The sequence below is a fragment of the Oryzias latipes genome, chromosome 5 (genome assembly GCF_002234675.1).
Source record: "Oryzias latipes chromosome 5, ASM223467v1".
NCBI lineage: Eukaryota > Metazoa > Chordata > Actinopteri > Beloniformes > Adrianichthyidae > Oryzias > Oryzias latipes.
In genome coordinates this window covers 3,939,638-3,960,248 of record NC_019863.2, presented here as the reverse complement: position 1 = coordinate 3,960,248, position 20,611 = coordinate 3,939,638, and the positions used below count along the sequence as shown (strand labels likewise).

The following is a 20,611-nucleotide window of genomic DNA, read 5'->3' as shown; positions in this document are numbered from 1 at the left end:
TGTCAGAAATCCTGCAGTTTGCTCTGGTAGTCAGTTGAGCTGCTGTTTTCTTATTGCCTTAACGAGCCAAACCAGTTCAGTAGTTCTCTTTTTAACCCGGCACAAACAAAACAAGTCAATCTGAAATCTGTGCACTCAAAAATGTCCTTGTCATGGAGTTGGATAAGGTGTTTTTTTTCCTTAAGGAAATTTCTGCAGACACATAAAGCAAACACATTGTTGCAGCTTCTGCACTTTGTCTCCGTTTTTATTGAAGTTTTATCAACTTTATACATTGTAGCTAGTCTGTTTTAGTCAATTCGAACAAAAATACATGTTTTTGAGCAGCTTCAAAGTGACGACACCATGTCATAATAGGAGGGGAAATAATTTCCTTTGCATTGATCTGAGGCTCAAAAATACAACAAACTGGGAAAAGCACACACATCTAAATATATACACACACACAATTAATGCACAAACATTACACAAACGTTTTATTCGGCTATTTTGTTGCAATCAGTGTCCTTTATGACGTTAAAATTGTTTTGGGTTTTGATTCTTTTTTTGTTTGGGCGAACTTCTGGAGTCGCTTTTCTGCAAAGGCTGCAAACATTTATAGCATTTTACGCATGAGGGGTGTTTGCAAAAGTTGTTTGTTTTTTTTTAGTCTGATCCGTTGGTCATGAAGATCCCGCCCACATAAATCAGTGCGGCAGAAAGAAGCGCTCCCGCCGCTGATTGGCTGCGCGCTGCGCCGCAATCACTGAGCTGCGCGGATTGCTGCCACTCCGGCCCGGGAGAGCGCAGGTTCACCGAGCTCCCCGCTCAGTGTGGAGAGGAGGAAAACCAAACCCGCTCTTCTGTTCTGGTGGATTTATTATTACATTTGAGAGGATAAAGGGAAGTCAGGCAGGGACCGATCTGTTGGCTGAAATGCACCGTCGCGGACTGAAATGACACAGGACGGATTTAAACCGCAGCTTCTGGAATGATTGAAGGCTGAAGTTCTGCTGGTGAAAGTGAGGATGAGCCGTTTACGGGGGAGGGGGACACAGGTGATCTGCGCCCTGGTGTGCGCTCTCCAGCTCTGCGGGGCTCAGATGCCCAAAAGTAAGTGTTCTCACGCGCGCAAACACACACACACACACACATAGGTGAAGCGGTCATGTTTGCGTTGTAGTACTAAAGACAAGCCCCTGTGAGCAGCAGTCAGAGGAACACCTGTCCTCAGAGACCAAAACCTGTTCCGCACACGCAGAACTTGTTTGCCGTGACTCACCTGCACCTCTCCCACGACTCTGTGGCCTTTATCATGTTTGCCTCAATTGTTTCAAGGTTTTGCGACAGAGCCAAGCCTTTCTGCCAGACAGAGTCATATACCGGAATCAATGCTTGCCCTTCACTCTAAACACACTGCTGGGGGGAAAAGGATGTTTTATCTCCTTGTTTTCTGTTTGTGCAAAACCTATGGCACAAAATGAAATTATAATGTCATTATTTTTTTTAAAAACAGCACTTTTTCTGTGTTAAAAGGTTCTGATTTTGTAGATGCCCCAGAGTTTTTTTTAATCATCGGTCTGGAAAACACAAGTCTACTGTGTTTCTGAAAGACTATTTATTCTTATTTTACAAGAATGTGTATCACAGATCTAAATAAGTTGGAATAGTTGCAGCAAAACCTTCTGTATTGATGTTCCCACATGTTTTTTGGCGTCATGTTTGTCAAAGACACAAATGCCACTAAGAGAGTTTTACTGGAAACTTTCCATGATTTTATTTGAAGTCATACAACAAAAACTTTCCTTTAGCATAAAAAAACTCAAAAAGTAGACTTTCAGTCAGATCCAATAAATCTGCTCCACTCATTTCCTGGCAGTTGAGATGTTTTGGAGGCAGAGGAGTGTTTTGATTTGAGCTGTGGTGTGACCTTTGACTTTGTGTTGTTGTTTTTGGTGCCACCTGGCCGCAGGTGAAGCCAATCACTCTGCTTCTGAGAAAAACAAGGTGAACATGAGACTGCTGACCCCGTCCATCTCTAACATTAAGCATTAAGCAGAAAACGCTTAGGGCTTAATGCATCAGAGGAGTTAGCTCTGCTTGAAGATTCTGAAGACTTTTTCTTCATCTACGTTTTTTTTTTTTTTTGCTCTTCTGAATTACTCATATATTATTACAAAGTTGCATTTAAGGAACAGAGATTTTCAGTGAAGGTGGTTTGGATCCTTTTACTGAATAGTTCCCATAGAACGCAAAAAGAATTCCCTAAACTTTTTAAGGTTGTTATCGTTTAGGAGGATCTTTTGGAGGCAAAGCTGATTCCATGAGGTTGCAGTCATAAGAAAAAATATCTTAATTTCTGTCTTACAGGAACAAGAATCAGATCAATAAAGTTTTTCAAAAATCTTAGTTTGAGAAAAAATGTCTTAGTGACTGCAATTTTTTCTTAAAATCATAAATTCTTGATGAAACCATTTTCTTACAAATTGTTTAAAAATATCTGCCCATGGTGTCACAATTTCGACTCCTGCCTGTTTTTGCTGTCAACATCCTCTGCCAACCTTTAGTAACTCCATCACCATTCTGAAACTGTGCCAACAGGAAGTGCCAGCTTTTTGTTTTCTACTTGGTGTAGAGTTCAGATGTGTACTTGCGATCGGGCCGGGCTGCATTTACCAAAAGAGCTCTGCAAAAAACTCCAGCAACATGGAAAAAGCTGATGAAGATAACAAATGGATGTGCAAATGGAGCTTCAAGTATTTGGTTGTACAACTATAATTAACAAGTTTTAACTGTATCACAGTGCTGAGTATGACCTATTCCTTTTTAGGAAGACTAAAAGTTAGTCGGAAAGCAAATATTCTGCTATACCTGGGGCTAAAGCATGTTCCTAGCTGCTCTGTTTGCTCAGCAAAGTCTAACCCAGTGGTCACAAAGGCAGAGGATCTTCCCGCTCATCCAAACGTCATCTCTGGCTGTGAACCAATTGAGTCCCAGGGGAAATAAAGCACTTGAAGCACTCAGGTGTACGTCTTTGTGTGTGCGCGTGTGCGTGTGAGTGCACGCTTACCTGTGAGGTATGCAGTAATCTCTAGCTGTCCCGTGCCAAGTTTCTGTTTGCGTCAGTCATCGTTTCAGTCACTTTTTGAGCTTGTTTATCTCCCCCTCCCTCTATTGTTTTCCTTCTGGAAGCCTCTAGTTTTCCTTTGTAACAGATGAAGAAAAACAACAGCCCAACCTGATCCGTGCCATGCTCTCAACGTGTGTTGGGTCATGTGAGGACGATGCCACCACACCATGCTGCAGTGGCTTCATGTGCTGTGCGGGAAGTTGGTGCTGAAAGCAGAGAGTGAGGAAGCAGGCAAGATTTCTGAAGGACGATTTAAAAACGCACATGACTCTCCTGTAACATAGAGCCATTGTATTCATGGATGTGTCATTTGTGTAGTTTACGTCTACCACACACCTGCCCATGCTGAAAGTCTTACTTTGACACAGCTGAGATGTTCAGCTTCTACAGCTGCAGATCACGTACCGTTCAATGACTCAATATGTCGCTCTGTCACATTCTGTCCTCCAAATCTACTGTTGATTCCTGCCGGCGGGGATTGGGCCCGATGGGAATGCTTCTGTCACATTTGCAAATCCCTCTCCGGGTTCTCCCTCAAATTTCCAAACACCTGAGAGTCATAGGTGTTCTGGAGATTGCAGGAATCGCTTCTCGGAGCAGGAAAGAGGAAGTTTCGAACTCTTTGCAGTTTAAACTGTAACCTTTTGAGAGCTGATATTAACAATAAAAATGTTCGGTCAAACCATGTACAGGTGAAAGCAATGGTGGACATCTGCAAACATTGTATCTCTGATTACAATGTTGTAGGAATGAGACCCACCCCCACCATTTGTACAGCTTTCATTCAACATGTTATAGGAAGGTTTCAAAAAGGTTTTTCGATTACAATTTTTGGTTTAAAGCAAACTAGTTATGACACATAATAGTGACACCTCTTGTAATAAATGTTTTAGTTTTGATACATTTTTCACACTGTTATCACCTTCTCTTTGCTTTGTTTTTGGATTTTACAGTTTGATTTTGTCTCCACATGTTTTGACTTTGTTATAAAATGTAAAAATGGTTTTGTTTTAAATTTGGTGATTTTTGCAGGGAAAAAAAGTTAAAATTAACCTTTCAGAATCGACTTTTTTGGACAGTTTTAGGTTCATTGTGGAATTGTCTTGTAATATAATAAAAAAATTTGAGGTTTTACCAAAAAGATGGACATGAAGCATTGCTGCATAAAACAGTTTGAAAGATAGATTATTGTTAGAGCAAATTATACAGTACAAAAGCCTGCAGCCACATGGTGTTGTAGGCAAATGTGCAATGCATTGTGGACATTTCAGAGCAAGGTTCAGTTCAGTGATTTAATTGTTTTGTTTAGCAGCAGCACTGCAGGTTAGGGAAGATGTAAGAACTCTTGATCAAATCGGCTCGACTAAGTCAGCTGATACCACGGCTTGATGTGTCAAAAAAGATGACATCTGGCTGTGTTTATCACAAAGACCTCACATTTTCCTTCAGGTTTTCATCAAAACTACAACAACACAATGTTCTACTGTGGTTCATGCTGTAGACCCACATTCCTCCACAGATAGTTACTTCATTTAAATCATTAGAAAATGTGTCATAGCAACTTGCAGTTAATTGTTTTGAAGCTTTGAAAATAAATATCCATAAGAAGTGGGTTTTCTTTCACAGAACCAGGAAAAAGCATTTCAGAACACCTGTTCAGTAGCAGTAGCTGAGAACTCTGCTAGTAAAATGAGCAAAAGAAGAAAAAGCTCAAAGTAACTGGATGGGTTGCTCACATTTCTTCTTGGAACAAAATCAGTTCCAGTGAACGTAATCCTGTCACTAAGTAAACAGCCGTTCTGGTGGAAAGAGGATCTGTTGACTTCTCAAACGTCCTACCTCTGATTTTTTCATTGACTTGGATTGTTACCGTCTCGCCAAAATCACTAATTGATCGCCCTCAACTGTGACTCAGAGCTTAACCTTGAGCCAAAGTGTGAAGTCAGGTGAGTCCACTGTTGGTGTGCAAACAGATTTTGTTCCTACAACATATGTACAAGATGTGTGCACACTCAGACCCGCCTACTATGTGTGAGGCTAATAATCATTAGCCATCAATGCCCTTGTTACTCTGCTGACTTCTGCATGCTAGTCAATGGAATGTGTTTTCGAATCTCCTGGGCATGTTTCCAATTCTCCTTTAACACATCTGAGTCCTATAAGGTGTGAGAGCAGGACACATTCTAAGCCATGAAAAAAATCACAGATTGTATTTATGTTCAGATAAAAAATGTAGAATATACACTCAAATGTGTGAATTCCATCAGTGAGGATATGTTTGAGTTCCTGGATAGTTTCTTCAAAACTCCTAGATAAGCATTTGTTTGTCCGTCCGTGGCTCCATTTTCTCTGCCGCTTCTGGTCTGGTTGACATTTGAATAGCAAAGCAGCCTTCGAGTGACGCTGACAGGCTGAACTCCCACTGACCAGAAACAAGGCCCGGTGTGTTTGTTGGCGAGATGGACATGGCCCGGACACAATCCTCAGCTTGTTTCACACTGTCACAACACATTTGTTCATATTGAACAGGCTGGACACAGTGGTTTGTAGTAAATGACAATCAGCTGTCTTAGTTCCAATATCAACATTGCGTTTGTGCTGTTGTATGACGAAAAAACCATTAGTTCTTCTGTCTCCAGTGGGTAAAATCATTCATAGGTGCTTCTGAAAAAGCACCAAAGAAATAAGTCATTCTTTCAATTTGATCAATTATCACCAATTTCCAGTCAACAAGGTGGTTTTTACATCTAGTTCTTAAAGACAAGAATTCGTTTCTAATGGCACCATTCAGAGCAAATTTTTCTAAATGGGACAAAAACAGCAAGTAATTTAAATATTACTCTGCAACCTCTTTGACCTCTCCATTTTGGCTCTCTGGTTTAGGAAAAAGAAACCTATTTTTAATTTTAAAAAGTAACATATTTTTTTTTAAAACTTAAGACAAGTCAAGCAAAACAAAACAGTTGGATATGTTCAACTTTATTTGTATATTCTCTGGGAAGCTCCTGACTACATTACCCATAATGCTCCATCAATCCATCAGACAGAGAGGCTTCGTGGTTCACCACAGTCAGACTAAAATCTTTGGAAAGACTTTGGAGCGCCATCTATGGCATAAAAAAGGTTTCTGGTCAGTGAGCTTAACCAGAATTCCTACATAAAGTGTACTGGATTGAAAGGTGGAGCTTCTGTTTTGAAAAGAATTAAAGGTGATAGATTTGAGTTTGATAGGTTTATGAGTTTATGTCTGTGGTTTACCAACAAAAAGAAACTCAGTAAAGATGTTTGTTTTTTTTCACTGCTGAGATAACAGTACATACTTCTACATTTGCTGCATTCAGATGACTGTTACTATGTGGCACAGCGTGTCTTATTTTGAAAGGAACTCATGTGAACCTCTGTCAAAAGTGTATTTATATTTTACCATAATAGCAACAATAACATAATTGCAAATCAGTGTCTTATTATGAGGGTGAAGTCAGACTTTGCGGCTCCTGGGTTGTTGTCCGTGAGAAATCGACCTGATTGGCTCTTTAAGTGTTTAGGGTTGCAGGCCCCTGGTCCAAATAAACTACACATGATCATGCTGCATTGCTAAGTTTTATATTGTACCAGCTTGTGGCTACAGTTGGTTTAAGATCTTAAGTGGAGAAGTGTCAGGGGGAAGGTTCTTAACCAAAACTCTTCTTCTTTGCTGCTCCAGTGACCGTTTGCCCTGGCACCCAAAATGGCCTGAGTACGACTAAAGACTCCGAGATCCAGTACAACCAGATGAAGAGCATGTACACCAACTGCAACATAGTGATGGGCAACCTCGAAATCACCATGATGGAGCACAACAGAGACTACAGTTTCCTGCAGGTGAGGCTGTGAGTCTGTGAGGAGCAGATTATTGGTAATCCTGTCCCAGAATCTGTGTCACTGAGAGGAAGTGCTAACGGGTCCGGGCATGGATGTGAACGTTCCCACTGTGGAACGCCTTCCTGGGAAGTCCTGCTCTCTAAACCAGACTGTTCAGACGTTCATTGGAGCTCCTGTCCTGTATCTCAGCAAAACAGCGGAGAAGCTTGTTTTTAACGCCAAAACATTTAGCGAATAAAGTATTTAAATCTTTTAAAAGTCTCCCTAAAGGTCGATTTTTTTTTTTTGCAGTCCATTAAAGAGGTGACAGGCTACGTCCTGTTTGCCGTGAACCAGTTCAGCCGCCTCCCTTTAGACCAGCTGCGGGTCATCAGAGGCAACACCCTCTATGAGGACCAGTATGCCCTGGCTGTGATGCTCAACTACCAGAAGAATGGGCAGCATGGCCTCCAAGAGCTGGGCCTGACACAACTGACAGGTACGCAGAGCATATATGGTGTGTGTTTAAAGAGTGGAAAGCCAATAAGTATGACCTCGTTGGAGCTCGCACGCCCACGCAGCACAGTCACACCCTCTGAATACTGGCTGTCACAGGGCAACGATGCATATACTCTGTAAATTCCCTGGAATGTGTCGTACCCTCAACCGCTCAACTGCCAGTGTAACATGAGCTCCGGCTCCTTTCACTGGGTTTGCGTGTGGTGTAGTAAACAGTGAGCGACAGTGCTTGATGGAATGAATCATGGGCTTGCCTGGGCTTGCATCACTAATCTCACTTTCCCATTTGCATGCATGCCTTCCACAGAGATTCTGAGAGGAGGTGTCAAGATCATCCAGAATAAGTTCCTGAGCTATGCTCCACAGGTGAATTGGCAGGACATTGTCAAAAATGGATCAGCCCATATTATGATTGAGGAGAACGGGCCAATAAGTGAGTCAAAAATACAAATCACATGCTCTCGCACTGAACGCATACCTCCATGTAGCAGTTAAACAATCACTGTTGTCTTTACAAAAAGTGTTTTAATGATGATCAAATGATATCCCAGAGCCCTGTCATGAAAGCTGCAAGGATGTGCCATGCTGGGGACCAGGAAGTGACAAATGCCAGATCTGTGAGTATTAGTGCTCCTTTAATGTAGAGCACCTTCATGTGGTTTGCATCGCGTTGAGGTGAGTTAGCATGTCATTTTCTGTGTTTCAGTGACCCATACTGTGTGCGCTCCTCAGTGTAACAGCAGATGCTTTGGCACAAACCCAAACGAGTGTTGCCACACCGAATGTGCAGGAGGATGCAGGGGACCCCTGGACACTGACTGCTTTGTGAGTTTATCCGAAGGTTCTTATGAGGAGGAAGTACCTGTGTCGTAAATACGTTTGCTGACTCTTTTTTGTCACTAAATATTGTTGAACACTTTGTTTTTGGAGGATTACATCTTACAGTTATATTTTGCTAAGACACTTAAGTATATTTTTATCCAAGTCAGAAAACATTTTTTAAAGAAAATTAAGTACATTAATAAACGTTCTATTCTTTGTCTTACGTCAATGTGACAAACAACCTTTGATCTGTTCCTGGGATTTTAACATATTCTACATTATCCTCACATGGAGTTTAAATAATCATTTTAAGTTTAGTCAGAAGTGCAAGATCCACTAACACCAAAAACTGTTTTTGCCGTTTTTATCATGTTCTTGAGGTATTTTTCTGATGATGGAGGGCATATATCAAGAAAATTAAGATAAAATTTGCAGTCAGAAAAATGTTTGAAAAAAATCATATTAGTGACGCTGAGGTTGCTCCGCTCCATTCTGATGCATTCGCTTGTACGACTATGTACGTCCTTGTTTTCTTTGTCCGTGCTGACATCTGCCTCATAAAAGATACACAGAATTTAAAAGGATGTGAGATTTCTGCATTTTGCAAAAATTCAGAACAAAAACAATGGAAAGATGTGCTTCAATCCAAGGAGTCAGGATCTAAAACAATCAAGAAACCAAATCCAAAATCACCTTAAATAAACTTGTTGCAAAAGATTGTATTGGTGTTATTCTAAAAAGATAGCTTTGATGTTAACCACAATCATACCTGTATATCAGATCTAGATGCTCTAGATTTTGTTCCCTTCCATTTCTCATGTAAAACATCTTGTGTACGTAGTGAAAATAAATAAATCAAAAAATTACAAGAAACAAAACTGTACAGCTCGATAGCTCTGACTTTGCTCACCATTCTTTAGCACTGCTAATGTCAGGTTGGGGGTTTAAGGGTCGGTAAACTAGTGGGAAACCATGTAAACATAAAGCTCTCAGCAAGGGGGGGGGGTTCTGCATGCCAAAGGTTCCGCCCACAATTCATACTTGAATTCATAATGAACTCCTGCTGATCTCCAGAATCTATGTTCTGAAAAACAACATGTTTTTAGATTTTAGATAATCATAATTAAAAGACACTCTGAACTCTTTTAAAATAAATCAAAAGATGTTCAAAGTGGGGCTTTAGGAAATAAAAAAGTATCATAAATGTCATAAAGGTGAATCTTTGGTTAGTTTTGACTAGTATTGAGTGGTTTCTATTATTATTATTCCTATCTATTTTTCCTTTTTGTTTTGCTTCAACTGTATTTTTATTACTATCAATATTCATCAACACTTACTACTATATAAAATATTTAAGATATTATCTTTCAGCCTGTTAAAAAAAACAATCTGGCTGCACTTTATGATAACTAAAGCCTGAAAATGAACAGAGTGGGCTGGACAGCCACACGCCTGTAACCATTAAAATCACATGTCATATTTTTTTACATTTTCAAAGGAATTTACCTGCTTTTGTTGTTACAAAAGACCAAAATCTGGTCTGCAGCAGTAAAAAACACAAAACGTTTTTTTTATTCAACATGTGTTGAATGGTACATGTGTGACTTTTTCCAGGCTTGCAAGAACTTCAACAACTTGGGTTCATGTGTGCCGCAGTGTCCTCAGGCTCTGATCTATAACAAGCATGCCTTTAGAATGGAGCCCAACCCAGATGCCAAGTACCAGTACGGTTCTTTTTGTGTGTCCGAGTGCCCTGGTGAGTTCAAACACATCCTGCAGTGACTCCCTACATGTTTCCATACAATTGATGTTTGTCTATGAAGCAGTTTGGTTTCACAGAAGAGACCAGCTTGTGTTTTAATGGCACACTTCTTTATTGTCATGTGCATTTTCTGCCTGTGTTTGTACAGCAAACTTCTTGGTGGATGGCAGCTCGTGTGTGAGCAGCTGTCCCTCTGACAAAAAAGAGGTTGAGAAGGATGGCGTGAAAAGGTGTGACCCGTGTGGAGGCCTCTGTCCGAAAGGTAAGCAGTACAACTGAAAAGCTGCAGCACGCTTCAGTCAGTCCTTGAAAAAGAACACATGATAAGAAGTTCATCTTTTTCATGCATCATTAGATGGCAAAAAAAGAAAATCTTTGTCTTCTTTCTTGCTGCAACAGCCTGTCATGGCACAGGAAGTCCAGGTAGAGAGACCGTTGATGCTCATAACATAGACAGTTTCATGAACTGCACTAAGATCCAGGGCAGCCTGCACTTCCTTATCACAGGAATTGAAGGGTAAACACTCGTCTGCTGCTGCTGCTACTATTTCTCAAATGCTAACATACGTGTATTATAAATCTGTATGATTGTTAATGTATTTTCTGTTCTTCTCCAAGGGATGAGTACAATGGCATACCTCCTCTCAATCCAGAAAAACTCAAAATCTTCAAAACTGTGGAGGAGATTACAGGTGACTAAGCTGTCTGTCTGTCTGTCGCAACAATATGCCACAGATTGGTGTTTACTATCTACTTTAAATCTTTAAAATGTATTTCTTCGATTAGACTATCTGAGCATTCAGTCATGGCCTGACAGCCTGTCCAACCTGTCAGTCTTCTCCAACCTCAGAGTCATTCAAGGCAGAACACTTTACAAGTGAGGGGCAGGATTCTTTCTCTCTATTCATGTAATAATGTTTGGTACACTGTTGAACATTATTCTAACTAATTGATATCTTTTTTTTATTTTCTCTCTCCACATTTTCCCCCTGATAAGGGGTGTAAGCAAAAGGTACAGTGGACGTCTTACTTGGTCTTTATCTCTGTCCCACCTTTCCTCATGTTCACTTCTCAGTGTTGGTCTTACCTCAGTTTCTATGGGTGATTTATGTTATGCACAGCTCTGAAGTTAGATCTAAGGGAAAACATTATTCCTGCATGCTGTTGTTTTTCATTTATGGGAAATATTTATATACTATTATCTTCTGTATTTTTAAAAAGTGACCTCATTTAAAAAAACTGATCTGGACTAACAAATGTCAAACCAAGCTCATGGTGATTTTTCTGATTCTGTTTTCAAAAATGTTTTCTTTCATTTATTATAATTTGTTGCTTCTTAAAAATGTGAAAATGTTAGAGTTTGACATCTAAAATGAACGATTCTGTGATGCCTATTGTGCAGGGGCAGATCTTTGAGGAGGTGGGGGTAGCTCACTTTTCAGTGGGGTTCAACTTTTACAAACTTTTACCTTTAAAATGCAAACGTTTAAGGAAACTAACACTGTTATAAAGGCTTAAAGCAGTTTTTCTCCTTAATCAATCTTTTACAAAAATGCAACCTTCTATAGAAAGAAAAGACTTCTCTGTTTTTCTTAGTTATGTATTTTTTTTGCCCCCCATGTTTAACCCTTGTGCTATTTTAGATGACCCCACCCTTACTATTCCTACCAAGACAAAGGTGGATAAAGGTGGAAAGATTTCATGTAATCCATGGACACCAGTGAAGATCACAAATCATTGAAGGAAAAAAGGTTCAGAGCACTGTCTAGTGGGTCTAGATGACCCAACTCCCAATGGTAAAGTGCCTAGAATAGCACAGGGGTTAAACTCATCTGGATCTGCCACTGCCTGTTGAGCAAACACAAACATGAATTTCAAATTGGACAAATCAGGAGAGTAAAATAAATGTGTTGCTTTAAGTGAGGGCGCTAAAACTCTTCTTGTCCTTGTGCTTCAGGGGTTACTCTTTAATGGTGATGAAGATCAAATCCCTCAGCTCCCTGGGGTTCCGATCGCTGCAGAAAGTAAATGATGGTGTAGTCTACATCACAGGAAACAAAAAGCTCTGCTATCAGGACACTGTGAACTGGACACGCATCGTGAACAACCGTCCACGCCAGAAACGGCAAAAGTTTGTGGAAGTCAAAGAAAACCGCCCATCAAAGGAGTGTGGTAAGGGACACGAGCGGGACCTTCTTGAATTTTGATGAATGAGATGATCACATATGTTTCTACTACTGTGTGTACAGTTGAGGAAGGCCATGTGTGTGACCCGCTGTGCTCTGCTGATGGCTGTTGGGGTCCTGGGCCAGACCAGTGTGTTAGCTGCAAGAACTACAGCCGAGGAGGGACATGCGTGCCAGACTGCATGTTCTTATCTGGGTTAGTGTTCACTGAATCAAGTTATAAGGGAGTAATAAATGAGTCATGCTGTCCCAAGTTTTTTGGCGTGGCCAGCAGTCTGCTCGCAGTTGGTGACATTTCCTTTCGAACTCAGGGTGCAGAGGGAGTTTGTTACATCCACCAAGGAGTGTCAGCTCTGCCACTCTCAGTGTCAGATCCAGGAGGGGCGGACAACCTGCACCGGCCCGGTAAGACATTCTGCAAACCATTCACAACATAATTTGACCCAACAAAGTAACTTCTGATTAAGCCTTCTGCTGCCCCCTACTGTTGGAAATGAGAAAACCTGTATATTTCTCCAAAGTTTTTGTATTTCTTAAATGCATTTTCCAATTATTTTTATTTTCTCCCAGCTTCATTTTCCTTAATGTTTTCCATTTTCAGGGAGCACATGAGTGTGTTGCATGTGCAAACCTGAAGGATGGTCCCCATTGCGTGTCCTCGTGCCCCCAGGGTGTGATGGGGGAAGAGGGCATCGTCTTTAAATATTCAGACAAGAACAGGAACTGTGAACAGTGCCATATAAACTGCACTGAGGGGTAAGGAATGAACTGAGAACTGAACCAGTGAGAGGTGACATTATGCTACAATGACTTGTTTGTTTTATGTCCAGTTGCACCGGCCCAGCGTTGGAAAACTGTGTTGGAGCATCTACTCGGGCCATTTCAAGGTTAATATCTCTCTGATTTTACATAGTCTAATTTACTGTTTCATCTGTTTTGCGTATTTCCATTCTGTTTCAAGTGCTAACCTTTAAAACTTTTCGTGTCTGCCAACAGACAAGCCACCACAGGCATAGTGCTGGGACTGATTGCTTTCATCTTTGTGTCGTTCTCTGTGATGACGTTGACGTTTCTGTACCGCCGCGGTCTTGCCATCCGTCGCAAGAGAGCTATGAGGAGGTACATGGAGAGTGGAGAAGTAAGTGATTTCAGTTTTCCAAAAATCTCCTTGAGCTCTACCTCATGCCAGAGATTTTATTAATCACATGCAAAGAAGGGTTCTCAAGTCTTTCTGGCTAATTTTTGAGTGTTGCATTACAGCATTTTGAGCCTTTGGAAGAGAAAGAGAAAGTTCACGCTCGGATCTTAAAGCCAGGAGATTTGCGTAAGATCAAGCTGCTTGGAAATGGAGTGTTTGGATCTGTCCATAAGGTATTTGGAAGTTCCTCTTTACTTTTCATTTCAGTTTTAAGTAGGCAGAATGTGAGAGAATGTCCTTCCTCTGGATCCCTCAGGGCATCTGGATTCCAGAAGGTGATACAGTGAAACTACCTGTGGCCATAAAGACGGTTCATGATCGCACCGGTCGACAGACCTTCTTCGACATTACAGAGGTAAGAAAACAGGACCTAAGCAAGAAATTACAAGAAAAACAAAAGGATTCGACGACCAATTTCAAGGGAGTTCAAAACATTTTAATGATTTTTGTCATTTTGTAGATGTCTGTGCAAAAAGGGTATTTTTTTCTGTTGGTGGAATGCATGCCAAACGTGTTTTCTTGAGTAAAGAACCCTTCCATTAATGGTTTGGCTGAATATATGACACCCACTTTATGACAGTTAACAATCTAAATGTCCACCACAGCACATGATAGCAATAGGATGCCTGAACCACATCAACGTTGTGAGGACCCTGGGTATCTGTCCTGGAGAGAGTCTGCAGCTCATCACCCAGCTCAGCACTCAGGGCTCCCTGCTGGAGCACATCAGGAACAACAAAAACAAGCTGAGCCCTCAGAGGCTCCTCAACTGGTGTGTGCAGATTGCAAAGGTAAAAAAAACCCCCAGCATGCTATAGTATTATTACTTCTGATTTTAAAAGTGTTTACTCTTTTAACAATGTCATTCCATCTTTTCCGTTTGCTTCCCCCAGGGAATGAATTATCTGGAAGACAATAAGATTGTCCACAGAAACTTAGCAGCCAGAAATGTGCTTCTGAACAACAACTTCACTGCTCAGATTTCTGACTATGGTATTGCAGATCTGCTCTGTCCTGAGGACAAAAAGTACGTCTACAATGAAGTTAAGGTGAGGCAGCTTTTTTCTTTACAAACACGAGGTACTTTCAGAAAAAGCTTTTTGAAGCCTTTGCTTCCAGCTTTTACCTTTTTGTTTTAGTTTTCAGAATAACACATGAGGTTTTTTTCTGATTACATTCTCAGACACCTGTCAAATGGATGGCTTTGGAGAGCATTTTGTTTCGCAGATACACACATCAGAGCGACGTCTGGAGTTATGGTAAAGATGTTAAACTGATTAAAAGGGGAACTTTGTGAAAGCAAAGACAATCTCTTGTTGGTTTAACTGTTTGGAACGCCTCAAATTTCCTCTCCTTCACTGCAGGTGTGACCGTGTGGGAGATGATGTCCTATGGGGTAGAGCCGTATGCTAACATGCGTCCACAAGAGGTTCCTGATCTGCTGGAAAATGGAGAACGTTTGTCTCAGCCTTCCATTTGCACCATTGATGTCTACATGGTCATGGTGAAATGTAAGAATGACAGCGACACATGTTAGCTTCAGATCTAAATGACTCACCATCTAAACATTTTAATACTTTAATTTCGGCTGGTTATCACGCCCAAACTAGTTCAATATCTTTTAAAAGTCTATATGGATTTATCAATTTTTCAGTCTTAAATCAGTTTGGTTCAGTTATGAAAAACAGTTTTCACATAATGAGGGATTTTAATTGAATTACAGTAAACATTGATAAAATGATCAATTCTTTTAAAACTATAGTAAAAGCTGTTTCTTTTTGCCAAAAATGTTCAAAGATTAAAGAAAAACAATTCAGGGATTAGATGAATTGATTTAGCATTTTCTAAATGATGATGGATTCTGTTTTTTAAACCCATCTGAACTACTCCAGCACCATTGGCAGAAAAGCACACACAGCTGTGCTGAGCTCTTTGGCTTACATTAAGCTGTTCAAAGGAATACAGCAGATTGAGTTATTACATAAATACAGTTTACCAGCTCTGCAGTCTTTATTTTATACAAGGCGATCATTGGTAGTTTTTTTTTTTTCTAATCATCAGCAGCACATTGACAAGAGAAGCACTTCTTAAACCCCCCTCAGTGACAGCCGAAGCTTCTTCTATCTGATTTATGATCAATAATCAATCTTTCATGATCCAGGTTGGATGATTGATGAGAACGTGCGACCAACGTTTAAGGAGTTGGCCAGTGAATTCACTAGAATGGCCAGAGACCCACCTCGTTACCTGGTGATCAAAGTAAGACTGAGTCCATTTTATGAGTCTAATGTTTTGGAGTGAAATCTATGGCTTTACCAAAATGCTAATGCCATCTCGCCTTGGTCTTCCAGGAGGACTGCAGCCAGCAGCAGTTGGCCCTTGATGAAGTCACCCAGCGAAGTGCAGACCTGGATGACTTGAATGATATTGATCTTGAGGACCTTGTGGTTGAGGAAGACTTTGATGTTCAAGCTCGCCCTTACCTTTCTAGGAGTGTCAGTCGTCTCTCCAAAGCAGACACTAACAAAGTAGGTTCAACAATTTCTGTCACTTTCAAAAATGTCATTATTGTCTCCATAAATTCCAGTCGGTTTTGCTTAGGATGTATTTCTTTTTTTTTTCCTATTTAAGTTGGTAATTAATCCATCAATTGGGGCTGGGTACCTGCCAATGACTCCAGGTGCTGACCATGCAGCACAGGTAACTAAAACGATCCTTTGTTGTCTAAAAATTGCATGATTCTCTATGCAAACTAGAATTAAAAAGAAGTGTTTTTATTCCCTTGTGCAGTCTTCTTGGCAGTCGCGTTCAAGGCTAAACTCAGCCCGCACCATGTCTGAGAGCTCAGAGGGCTGTGGTACAGCGGCGGAGCTGGACATGAGCGAGGACTTCTCTATGGGAGGGAGTCTGAAAAGAAAACGTCAACGTCAAGACAGCGCCTATGTCTCGCAGAGAGACAGTATGTCTGGTGGGCCGCCAGAAACCCCATTCCCTGATGAAGATGATGAGAACGATGAATATGTGCTTCCTGGGGAAAGTCCAGAAAGAGGTGATCCCACAATCTAAATCAGATTTTAAAAAAAATGATGAAATATTTTTGACAAAAAAATGCATTTTCCGGTCTATTACTGAGCTTTTAAGCACAATGTAGTTTACTTTTGGAAAAGCAGACGTTGTTTGTTTATCGTACATCACTGACCTCATTTATCGTCTTCTGGTTTCAGAGAATCTACTGTGTTCATATCGAGCCACTCCTGGCAGAATGGGCAAGTCTCGCTCTGGAAGCCTCTTGGACGACCCGGATGAAGAATATGAGTACATGAATAAGCAGGTGTCTCTAACACCTGTTTCTCTGAGGCACAGCAGCCAGCAGCAGAAGCCAACCAAAAAACGAACCTCGTCTGTATCGTCTCAAGCTATGGCCTCCTCCTCCGAAACCACTCAGTCTCTCGAGGGAAAAGCAAGACGCATCAGTTTTGAGTTAGAGCTGCAGGGATCCAGCAAAGCTGAATATGAAGACATGGACATCAGAAGTATTGAAAGAGACGAAAGTCCTCCGGCACATGAGCTTCCTCCACCTCCAATAATGGACAGGAGGCAAAGGGAGGTAGAAGAGGAGCAAGAAGAGGAGGAATACGTAGAAGATGACAACTATCACTACACAAACCAACAGCCGAAGCTGCGGCAAACTCTTCAAGACAGGAAAGAGCTCAAGATCAACAGGCGAGACAAACACGAAACTTATGAGTATGAGGACATGGACTACTTTACTGCTCCACCGCCTGCAGATGCAGGGCTGTACCAGAACATGCAAAAAGATACCGGGGCAGCAGTTGGGGTTACCAACGGGCTTTTCTCTGAGTGTGAACCCCACGAAAATGTACGAGCTGGACTCGGGGTAGGGGAACCTGCTGCTGGAGACACATCCTTTGACAATCCAGCCTACTGGCACAGTAAAATGTTCCATAACCCTAGTCCAGTGCCCATATGAAGAACAGCTCATTCTCACCTCTAGAACAATAATTATGAAGGATGTAGGGGTCCAAACCATCAGGCACCAGTTTTAATAGGGGCAGGGGCATTTTTAAAAAAGGAGATTACAAAAATACAGAACAAGGAAGGTACTAGATACTTGAGCAAAAATAGAAAAAAGGCTGGGGAGAACCAAACATCACCAAACATAAAAAACCTCACACACATGAGGAGGGTGTGGTAATCTAATGATTATGTTTAATCTAACCCATAAATGCTGAAAAGTGAACAAAAAGTGACTAATGCTAAAACATTATTAGATAACAAATTCACTTAACCCTTGTGCTATCTTAGGTGACCCCACCCTTACATTGACGTGTTCTCCCTACCATGACAAAGGTGTATAAAGGTGGAAAGATTTCATGTAATCCATGGACACCAGTGAAGATCACAAATCATTGAAGAAAAAAGGTTCAGAGCACTGTCTAGTGGGTCTAGATGACCCAACTCCCAATGGTAAAGTGCCTAGGATAGCACAAGGGTTACATAACAAATTCACTTAAACAATCTAGTTTACATGATCATTCCTTGACCAGGAATGGTCAGCTCTGCCCTTCCACCTGTCAGCATTGGTTACTCATTTCGCCATAGAAACTACATATCAATCTAAGGGAAATAAATATCCATCCATCCATCTTCTAAAGCCACTTAGTCCTGTGCAGGGTCACAGGAATGCTGGAGCCGAGCCAGCTTCTATCAGTCGGGCAAAGGTGGGGGTGAATATTTGTATTTTAAATCAAATTAAGAGTAAAAAATTGGATTAAGAATAAAAATGTTTACACTCAAATGTATGCACCCATTTAAGAAATTACAAGTTCAACAGTGGAAATAAAAAGAGTAGATTAAAGTAATTTAAGAAGAAAATAATGACACTTCATATCAATTGGTGAAACCACCACAAAGAATCTGAACTTTTAGAAGAATTAACATAAAAAACTCTACAATGCTGCCTGAGACAATAATTTAAAAATCTGTTGAGGACTCTAGCTGCACTTCAAAGTACAATTAAGAACTGAAGTCTGTTAATTCAATGGAAAATGAATCCAAGCAACACAAATAATATGGATATATATGCTCACATGATTAAAATTATTTTCTCCAAAAGCATGCTTTCTACCTCTGGAGAATGGGAAGAAAACTGAGATTTTGTTTGTGCAATTCCTTTACAGGCCTAACTCAATAAGTTTCCTTTTATATCTTAAGGAAAGTAAATAAAAATGTTTTATAAAATAAATGTAATGGCCTAATTTTCATATCATTTTGTAAAGAATTTGATTAATGTCTTTGTGCCAAGACTGTTGGGCATTTTTAGATGAGATGAGAGCACTAACAAATAACAGAGTACAAGCTATATTTTTCTTTTTACATTTTTAATAAAGAAAACTTTTTAAATAAAAAAGATGTGTTTTTTTTTATTTCTTTAGACATCATCTTTACAATAGGTTTTTTTTAGGGGGAGGGGGGGCACTTTCTTTGACTGGTGGTTTCAGCAGGTTATCTGCTTCACTTTGTCAGGGCTCGTGGTAAAAGTGGCAGCTTACCTTAACTTACCAGTGGGGTCCCTCAGGGGTCAATCCTGGGGCCATTACTGTTTTCTGTTTATGTCAAAGATCTACCAAATATGTGTATAAATGTAGACACTATTATGTATGTAGATGATACTGCAGTTTTCACTTTTGGCAAAAGCCCCTAGAAAGCAGCTCAACGACTTTCCCGCTTTGGATGACCGCCAGAGGAGGTTGAATATATATAAAACAAAAATCAGTCTGCATGTTCTTTTCTAAACCATCAATAAAGCCTGTCACCAGCAAAGATTTACCTGAAAGCAGAAGAACTACAGCATGTCAAACAATTTAAGTACCTTGGTGCGATACTGGACTCAAAACTTTCTTTAAAAAGCATGCAAAAAACACTGTAAAAACTGTAAATAATAATTTGCATAAATTTTTTAAAACATCATAGCACCATTGACAGATAAGGCAGCACATGTATATTTACACTCATGGCTCTTATTCCACATAAATTATTGTGTCACCACATGGTCATTTACTGGTTCCTCTGTTCTTAGACGTCTTGAACTCTGCTACAAAAGAGCTCTGAAGGTCCTGGATGAGAAACCTTTTTATTACCATCACCTTCACATTGTTCACAAATACAAACTCCTGAGCTTTGAACATGTTAAACAGCTTGCCTTTTTTTAAATCAGCTTGCTCTGTCTGTAAAGTCTTACATGAGATAGTGTAAGTTTTGTCATTAAAACAAAACAAAACAAAACAATGGAAACAGTGGCTTTTGAAGTCTAAAATATGCACTCACAAATGACCAGAAATAAGATAAATTTTATGACAAAACAGGCATTGATTTTAAAATAATATATCTGTTCAAATTTTATCCTGTTTCTTATTAGTATTATTACATATAGTGTCTTTTGTCTGTGTTTCATAATTTCATGAGTACACTCTATCTCTTAAACTCGGTTTTATTTCTTTTAACGTCAACCTCCCAAGGGACTCCGGCTATAATCTGGCATATTTGCATTTGTTTTAATATTCATTAATATGAATCGGTAGCGGTTTTAGGCATGGGCAATACGGGCAATTGCCCTGGGTGCAAATTTCAAGGGGGGCGGCATCCCTGTGCTTGGAAGAAAAGAAAAACTGCGCCACTATTGGTTTTCTATCAGCTATTACCAGTATTTCACAGACTTTGGAGCGGCCTAAAACCAGCGAATTGGCGCTCCCAGCAGCTACGCGCGCTCCCGTCTTTGAGAAGGAGACGCGTAGTGGGCGCAGGCCTTGATTACGCAACACCTGGATCATCTGTGCCTTTAGATTACTCAGTTCATGTTAATAATGTCATTATTTATTTACTATTGTAGATATTTTTTTCTATAGTTTAGTTGGTGTCAGTATTTGACATAAAGACAGCAGATAATGCAGTAAAACAGCTGCACTTTATGAGATCATAAATTAACAATAGATCATTTGTTTAGGAATGTATTGAGGTTTTTGAAGGATTTATACTGCTGGTGTTGCACAAAATTAGGAAAATGCCAAATATTTTGGAGTAATCCCAGTAATGAGTTCTATGATTTAGTTTTTAATGTTTTAATTTTAAGACCTAAAATTAAATTCACAATAACA

At 40.2% G+C, this 20,611-nt stretch overlaps 1 protein-coding gene across 1 annotated transcript; it reads left to right on the top strand.

Annotated features, from left to right (window-relative positions):
- Positions 1-773: 773 nt before the first annotated feature.
- Positions 774-17,692, top strand: erbb3 (erb-b2 receptor tyrosine kinase 3). Its single transcript, XM_011474665.3, has 29 exons — positions 774-1,092; positions 6,813-6,970; positions 7,262-7,448; positions 7,776-7,901; positions 8,020-8,085; positions 8,175-8,293; positions 9,905-10,046; positions 10,201-10,314; positions 10,452-10,569; positions 10,671-10,744; positions 10,839-10,929; positions 11,050-11,064; positions 12,010-12,224; positions 12,302-12,434; positions 12,550-12,643; positions 12,840-12,994; positions 13,069-13,125; positions 13,235-13,376; positions 13,499-13,609; positions 13,693-13,791; positions 14,042-14,227; positions 14,330-14,485; positions 14,620-14,695; positions 14,801-14,947; positions 15,598-15,695; positions 15,788-15,964; positions 16,068-16,136; positions 16,227-16,485; positions 16,661-17,692. Exons 1-29 carry the CDS (start codon positions 1,008-1,010, stop codon positions 17,425-17,427), a joined length of 4,236 nt encoding a protein of 1,411 aa, XP_011472967.1. The 5' UTR covers positions 774-1,007; the 3' UTR covers positions 17,428-17,692.
- Positions 17,693-20,611: the final 2,919 nt, after the last annotated feature.

What these genes read in the sequence shown, in the direction of transcription:
- erbb3 (XM_011474665.3), top strand. Translation starts at nt 1,008, where the DNA reads ATGAGCCGTTTACGGGGGAGGGGGACACAGGTGATCTGCGCCCTGGTG. An exon ending in TGGAGGCCTCTGTCCGAAAG is followed by an intron (nt 10,315 to 10,451) that starts GTAAGCAGTACA and finishes TTGCTGCAACAG; the next exon opens with CCTGTCATGGCACAGGAAGT. An exon ending in AACTGTGGAGGAGATTACAG is followed by an intron (nt 10,745 to 10,838) that starts GTGACTAAGCTG and finishes TTCTTCGATTAG; the next exon opens with ACTATCTGAGCATTCAGTCA.